Here is a 9,040-nt window from a genome sequence, read left to right as displayed (position 1 = left end):
AGACATTTTATAGTATTATATATCAATATTACTATATTTAACCATTTTTTTTAAAATTTTCAAATCTAGTTAATAAAAAATTATTAATTTCATAATATTTACGACTGGGTCATTGTTTAATACATCGAATATTTTTACAAATAAATGACGTTTTACTTCTTCATCATTACTATCGACATGTCATATTATGATATATAAAAAACAGCATTTTAGTATAAACAAATATTTCATGGATTTTTCAAACCTAGCTCGTGCGAATGATGTATTTTATATGCAATGTCTGGGTAATTTCTTTAATATTTTTGGAAGTCCCGTCAATTTTAGTATTTGCTACTATAACCAAACTTTCCTATTAAGCTGCTGCTATTACAATCTTTTATTATAAACAACATTTCTATATATTTTTTAAAATAAGCTTTGGCAAATTATTAATTTTATATTTATAGGGTTCATCAAAATATAAAATCAGCATATATATAAATGATGGAAAAATATGCCACGTGCTGTATGTTGAATAAATAAACTAAAGCGATCGCAATGGAACGACTGAAATTTTAAAGTGAACTTTTAAAGTTGTTTAAAATGCCTTTAACTTTGTTGAGCAAACCAATATGTCATGCAATGATATTATATGCGTAGAAAATTTTTAGCAAAAATAAATAAAAATATTTGTATCATATACTATACATACATACATAGTTTAAAAATTGGGCATTACATAAATAAATATTGGTATGAATAGTTTACAATTAATTTGCTATCTATACGTTTGACGCTAACATTCCAACCTCCATTCAGTGAACTATAATAATTAAAACTAAGTTAATAATATGGAATAACTTAATAATAAAGAAAAACTAAATTTGAAGACTTACAGTTTGGTATTCTTATATTAAAAAACAAAAACACTATTTCTCCATGATATGAGAATATGCTCAAAGGTAAAATGAATTTTTTGATATCACAAACAAACAAACCACACAAACAAACATGAATAACATTTAATAAGATATGTGGTTAGTTGTTTGTGATATGAAAAGATTTATATTTTGCCATTGCGCAAATTCTCATACCGTGAAGCAATTGCTATTTTTTATCATTTTAATATAAGCATACCAAACTATAACTGTTTAAAATTAGTTTTTTTTTCTAGTTAAACTAATACAGTTATTTTTTATTATCGATTATGTCTTGTATATTAAATTATAGAGGATATTTTTGTGATTAAAAATTAATTAGTTTTCCTAGAACACTGGAAATTAATTGGTAAGCAGACAGAAATTTCATATCTTACAGAGCCCTGCAATAATTCAATAGAGAAGTTATAGTCTAAGTTTAGAAGGTATCTTATGAACAATGATAATTCTCCACCATTATCGCTCAAAGTTCCATGGTTCAGAAATCTTGTGAAAATATGAATTAAATAGATCTTAAACTTAATATGGAATCATTAAGAAGTTTATCTCTTTTAAATGGTGCAAAAGTGGTCAGGTAATATTGTATTGAAAAATCTAAAACAAGATTATTTTTCATGGTATTAACGAGAATATTTTTATGGTATTACGAGAAATATTAATTCCATGTATGGTTTCAACGGTTTTGCATATATATATATATATATATATATATACATTCCACATTTATGTATCTATGTCATGTAATAGCAAACCGTATCAGCATTTATATGGATGTATGTCCCGATCTGCATTGCACTTTGCAGCATAAATTGCCATGCATATGTGTCCTTATGGGATCGTAATGCAAGTAGTTTTCAGATCTTTGAAATACTATTATTCTAGCGGGAATAGACAATTTTTGAAACATTCTTAGCATTTTCTCTGGCGTGAGATAAACAAATACGTAAAAACGGGTCAAACTTTATATACGGATTAATCCGTTTCGAACTTCAATCAGAACATTGCAAATCATTATACATGTATTAACCATCATAAAATCAGAACATTGCAAATCATTATACATGTATTAACCATCATAAAAGTTTGCAGATGTATTTTACATGTATCCACTTTTTTTTGGCTGTTGCCATTATTTTAATTACTGTCACTGCAGAAATAAAACCGGAAAAATGTTGAAGAGCATTCTGATTATTTAGAGTTGGTTGGCAGACAAACTACGTTCTCAAATAAAACTTTCGGCACTGAAATGTAAAGTAACGATTTGTTTTAAAACTTTAAACCTTTTAATTTATTTAAACGTGAAAGAATAAAAAACATGAATAGTTTATTAAATTAGGCAGTATAATTGATTATATAGAACTACTAGAGGATTTGTGGTTAATAAGTTTTCGAGAATCTGTAGATTGTGGGCTGGTATATCTGGATATTTATTAGCTTCACGAGAGCATAAATCATAAGTTCGACAAACAATTGGTTGTTGGAGAATAGGATAAATGATGATAATTTACAGATGACTTTGGCTAACATAAATCACTTATTTATACACATACATAAAACTTTATATACTTGAACATTCTTGGAAATAATCGTGTGTATATAGATTCTTGATTGTGTCCTAATAACCATAGAATTTTCCAAGACACTATATTCGTAAAAAAAGTAAGCTATTTTTATATAGCTTAGAAAAATGGTTGAATCTAACTAAACAACAGTGATCACAACCAAAAAAAAAAACTAACTGCAGAAAATACTTTTGTTATTGATTTTTAAATGTTACCATTTATCTCCCGATAGCAACGTCGTAATAATCGAGGTGATAGCTGGTTATACATCTTTTTCCATCTACTTTTACATATTGTTGTACAAAAATTCTTAACTTGACCTATTTTTGAGCCGCACTTCATTCTTAGCCGCATTCCTTTATCCCTGCTTCCTATTTATATTAAATAGTTGACTTTCAAATAAGGAATCCAATTGTTTCCAAAAAATCATAAGTTTAAAAAAATATTATTTCAAGAACATGATCTTGATTAGAATTTACAAAACTAATATAGTAAAGAATAAATTAGTAGGTTATACTGTGAAAAATATAATTAAAATTAGTCGAATGTCATTATATATATTATATTCAGATAATAAATATTTTTTCAAGCAATTTTTTTGGGTTTTGTTTACAATTTTATTCTTTACTATATAGAAATAGTAATATCTATATCAGCATGTAGATATATGAGCTAAATAAATAACAATAAAATAATAAATAAATAACGGTATGATTAACTAATTTTTAAACAATAAAAAAATAAAATTCTTTCTATTCATACCGAATGAGCAATTTTTATCCGACTGCATTAAGCATTGTTCAAAATCAGTATTTTCAATGATAAAAACACATAATGTGGATATGCTATTTTGAGCTATTCCAATCTCAGTATTCTATCTATATTTGCCAATTCAATAATTCATTTCCATTTTCACATTTCAGGTCATCACAAATGCCGCGAGCAGTGGTCTTCTGCAAATGGAGAGCGAATCTATAATTTATTTTTGGACGCGGTTCTACTGATTCTGCCTCTTCTGATTATGAGTCTTGCTTATTCTCTAATTGTAGGAAAGCTTTGGAGAGGACTGAAACGTGAAATTGGCCAACATAATATGACAAATAACATGTTGCTTATACAAGGTCTGTATTTAATGTAGATTAAACGATGTGTTCTCTAAATGGACTTAAGTTTGATAAAATATTTCATCCTTGTTAATAGATATCTAATTTATTTAATAATAAACAAATTAGTGGGGCGCATGACATTGTGCCTTAAGGCAAATTGCTGGAACTTCCCGTACCAAAAAATATTTTTTTTAAAGGATTAGCATTTTTGAAAAAAATTTACTTTGAAATAATTAGATTTTTGAGAAATTATAAATTTTTGACAAAAATTTACTTTTTTTGAAAAAAAAAAGACTTTTTGAAAATATTTTGGAAATTCTTGATTTTTTTAAAGCAATCGTACTGCTTTAACTGCATAGAGACAAAATAACGAAGCGCGTAAGCGCCGCGTCGCCGTCTAACAGATAAACATTGGTACGAAACCGATAGGAATGTGAACAAAATTTATACTTATTGTAACAATATCTGATAATTTGATGTACTTATGTCTAATAATCATTTTGACTGCAAATGGCATTTTTTTATATTTTTCATTAGATCTCCGAAACCGCTAGACCGCCTTCATGAAAATTTGATCACTTCTTTATCTTATCAATACAAGTAAAATGTTTTTTGAATTAATAAAATCGGACGCTCCGTTCTTTTAAAAACTTAGTTGCCGTATGTAGAACTTTTTGCCCCGTATCTTCGAAATGGCGGGACCTACTTATGCTAAAAACTAATAAGCACGTCAACGGCAATGGAATGTTTATTGAATAATCGAAATCGGTTGAACCATGTTTCCGAAATCGTTGACGAAAGTTTGTATCCACGCACACACACACACATATTACCATCGTTTTAAATTTGAAGCTAGCTTTAGCTCGAGAGCTACTAATTTGGAACGAAGTATCTAATCTTGTGTATAAAATTCCGTAGAGTGATTGTGATTATGCCTATATTGGCGAAACCAAACAAATCTTGAATCCGAAAACACCATGACAATGATTCTACAAATAAAAATCAAGGGCGCACAATGATTACCAAACTCTCAAAAATCATTACTACAAATCGAGTATCCCAAAAAGACGCTTTGCAGAATCTGCATTCATTCTCCGCGATAAAAACAGTATTATTAAACGGAGTGATACTAGCTTCTTATGAGAAAACTATCAGTTTGTACTCAATCATATTTGTACATTAATGTCGAAAATCTAACATTGCACACATCTTTTTATTACTTACATTTGCAACTTATGAAATTTGCCTTGGATGGCCGGCATTTCTTCACAACTCATTCTAAAAAATATTTTATAAAATAGTGACCACTGACACTTTGTGCTTTATTGCCGATTTATCATTGTTATAGGTCAATGTTATTTTAACAAGTTCATGTAAGTACTCTCTTTGTAATATTTTAAGTTGAGTTTTTGATGTGTTCGCTCATGTAATTATTTTTTATTTTCTTTATTTATATTTTACTTTTCTGTTATTTCAAAATTATAGACCCACTGGTGATGTAAAATTTTACGTCAAAACGTATGGAAAAATAAAGATATACAAAATCTTTTTCACTTAAAATTACGCTCTCTAGGAATTTAATCATTTATATATATATATATATATATATATATATATATATATATATATATTTTTATCTAATAGTGCAATTTAATAAAAACTATGCGGATGGTTTGATCCGACGCTCTCAACTAGTTTATTAATACTGCCATTGCCTGATATTGCAATTTCTCTGAAAATACTTGAAATTAATTCACACAACTAAAGTGTTATTGCTTTTAGCACACATGATATTTTGTTTGATACTGACGATACGATTTTGACGAATTATGCGCAGTATTATGTAGGGATAGTGAAAAATGTTCATCTTGAATTCACATCTTCAAGAAATCTTATACGATCAGCGTTATTTTGTTTACGTCAGCCTATAATTGAAAATTAATATCCAGAAATAACCATTAGAACTTATAATTCTTTTGAATTTTTTTCTTGATGCACTTATTTTTTTTTTTTTTTTTAATTTCAATAATTATTACAACTGCTAATTTATTAACATCAAGTAATATTGATAAATAATAATATAAATTTAAATAAATAAAAGAGTAAAGGATAAAATTTGCACTTATAATTCTCATTTTTTTATTACTCAATTTTTAAATGATCTACTCACTGCTTTATCAAGAGCATCAATAAACGATTGTAGTATTTGATATTGGTGTCAAAATTTCAAATTTAAATTGTTTAAGACCATATCGACAACTAATTCATTTTTTCACTTCAAAAAACTGCATTCTAATATTGTATTATATCTGTTTTCTGTGTAATTTTGTTTAAGTGTAGTATATTTCCATGGGTATAGGTGAACAAACAGATTAAAAACACCTGGGTCGTAATAAAGTGTTGATACGGTTCCTTATTATAATCTGGTTATTTACAATGTAAACTTTAATAAATGTTTTTAAACGATACATTATCATTAATCCAAAAAGCCAATATTCAAATTTATAAGTTGGTCGCGCTTCTGACATAATTTCAGAAGTTTATATATCTTAGAAGTTATAATACCCGCCCAATTAGTATGCATTATATGAAAATTTGCTGCGAGAAAGGTCTCGTGTATTTTATTAAAATTGTATACATATATTAAATACAGATACACATTCATATATGAGCATACGTGGATACATTATGAATATATGTACATGCATAGATACACGAATAAATGTAAATATCATGATTTTGTTAAATAGACTTGAATGGTTTAATTGGTTTAACCTAGTTAACTTCCCGTATGGTAAGTTATTGTAATCGTCCTAAAATCGATATCGTTTTTTTTTATTTCTTCACGTTTTGAAAGTTTCCGAACATTTTAGCATACCTCAGAAAAATGGATGAGTGTGTATGTGTGTGTGTGTACGATGTATGGATACAATTTTCAGTCCACGTTTTTACCGATTTGAATGGTTCAAATAACATTCGATTCCTATTGATAGCGAGATGTGCTAATTAGGTTTTGGCAAAGGCAGGTCCAGCCGTTTCGGAGATACAAGGCAAAGAATGCAGAAAATAGAAATCGAGTTTATGAGAGAACGGAGCATTCGATCTGAATGATCTAAAAAACATTCAATTTGTACTGACGGTGAGATACCGAGCTAAATGAGCAAAAATGGCAGTTTTTGAAAGAACTAACCATCCGAATTAAATGATTCAAAAAACTTTCTGCTTGTTTTGACAAAATAATTGCTTTTGAAAAAAAAATGTTTCAATTTTTTTGTGTAACGAAAATAATCCAAATTTTAATTTTAATTCTGACTAAAGTTCTGAAACTCACTTATATACTTTAAATAATTAATTTTAAGTTTGCAATTCAGTTTATATAATTCTTATAAATATTAGACAATGTAACAATATTTATAATAATCTATTTGAAAACTTTCAATATTCCTCGAACATTTCGTTAAGGTACGGGAAGTTCCAGTAATTTGCCTTAAGGCACGATGCCATATACCACTAGTTTATTTTGCACTTATGATTGAAAAACATAAATTTAATACAATATATTTGTTCAATCACTAACACAAGATTGCATATAATACTCTCTCTATATCTTTAACTCGAGTTGATAAAAAAATATTCCAAATTACTGAGTTTTCAACTTAACTTTCCACATAAAAATATTCAGCGTTGAAATAGGTGAATTATTTATTTAAAAATCTTTCAAGGTTCATCAAATATTGACATCGCAAAAGATTTCGCTTTTTTCGTACATTATTTTGTTATAAAAACAAAACAATCGCTCGCCTGAGAAAGGTCGTTCGGAAGAAAAAACATTTTTGCAAATATTTATTATAATGATCTAATTTTTTTCTGATGTATTACTACGTTTTATACATGTTTCATATACTTCAAGTGAATTGTATAAAATATATTATAATACAAAATTGTATATACCATTTTTAGCTTGAAATTACTACGATATGCATACTTTGATGGTACTTTACAGTACTCTTATATCAATTATTTGCCCTATTAAACAGAACTTAATTATTTATATAAAATTATTTTTCATCACACAATTATGTTATAAGTTAGTACAAGAAACAAAAATTCATTTAATAATCACACAAAGCATTTATTTGCCGCCAAATAAAGCTAACAACAAAACAAAAATAAAAATATAGGTAAAATCCATTCCATTGTTATATATACAGCTTTAGAAAAATCGCACAATTTTAAATTTAAATTAAATATCTCCGATTTGCTGCTGCGGAAAATTTCATTAGTTAATTGAAAGAAAATGTTTTTAATTAATTGTAAAGTCAATGAGAATTTTCTATTTTTAACATGTAACTTTGGGCATATATATATATATATATATATATATATATATATATATATATATATATATAAAATAAACTAGGTGCTAAAATTTTTGAATGCATTAAATTTTTTTTAATCACACTGCTGTTTATGTTCACATCACATATTGTGGTTTAAGTAGTAAAACTATAGTTTGCGTAAAACCCAAATTCCACAACTAGAAATAATAATAATCAATAATATATTAAATAATAAAATAATTTTTGTATCATATTCATATCATATCGAAGCCTGCGCTCATTAATTAAATGTTTTATAATGGCAATTCATTTATACGTAAATTTATGTTTCAAAGGATTATTTTAAAACCCCTGAAAAATATTAACCAATATTTCAATCATTGAATATGATTTATATTTATTATCCTTGTAATTGCGGCAATTATTCCCGATAAAATGAAAAACAGAAACAAAATTTATTTTGGAAATTTGAAAAGTATATTAATAATACTTCTATTAATAAATTTTAAATAAAGCTTTTGCAATCATTAATTAAAATGCAAATCTATAGTTCACACGTTTGCCATTCAGAATAGAAAATAAAATTAATTCGCTGCACGTGTAAGAATATCTGAATTTGGAATTTGGTTGATACAGAAATAATTCAAAACTAAATAAAAATCAGTCGCTTTGATCAATGGGCGCTGTCATGAAAATGAAATGAATAATCTTGCAAGAAAATTTCAATGGAAGTCTCAATGATTGTGATCGAATTACTAGTGCATCCTAGATGATTGAATGAATTTGATTTTCAATAGATGTGCAGATTTCCTTATCCTTGAATTGATTATTAACGTATAAGAACATGTCCTTGTTGCAGCAGTGATATTATTTGAAAAACTTGATTTAGAAAATAAATTACGGAATCTGATGAAGAATTTGATTGTGATGGTATAAAAATAATTACGATATATACTACGGTAGTATACGAATTTTCTTATATATACTGTATGTATAATATTATACATTATGATTCTAAATTAAACGTTTACGCTTTGTTAACTTTTCTAATTAGGGGATGTTTCTGATTCGTCAAAACTTATTTGACAAGAATAACAAACAATGAATGGTGTATT

The 9,040-nt window shown here is 27.0% G+C and overlaps 1 protein-coding gene across 1 annotated transcript in view; it reads left to right on the top strand.

Annotated features, from left to right (window-relative positions):
- The first annotated feature begins 1,472 nt into the window (after window positions 1-1,472).
- LOC113383665 overlaps window positions 1,473-9,040 on the top strand; it is a 37,738-nt gene continuing 30,170 nt past the window's right edge. Inside the window, exons 1-2 of the mRNA XM_026621920.1 lie at window positions 1,473-1,491; window positions 3,403-3,600. Of these exons, the coding sequence (XP_026477705.1) occupies window positions 1,473-1,491; window positions 3,403-3,600 (217 nt within the window). The remainder of the gene's footprint in view (window positions 1,492-3,402; window positions 3,601-9,040) is intronic.

Source organism: Ctenocephalides felis, unplaced genomic scaffold (genome assembly GCF_003426905.1).
Source record: "Ctenocephalides felis isolate EL2017-DRISC unplaced genomic scaffold, ASM342690v1 CF-g0.4_SCAFFOLD_00845, whole genome shotgun sequence".
Taxonomy (NCBI): domain Eukaryota; kingdom Metazoa; phylum Arthropoda; class Insecta; order Siphonaptera; family Pulicidae; genus Ctenocephalides; species Ctenocephalides felis.
The sequence above is the reverse complement of the archived record's forward strand: the minus strand, read 5'-3'. Positions and strand labels throughout refer to the sequence as shown.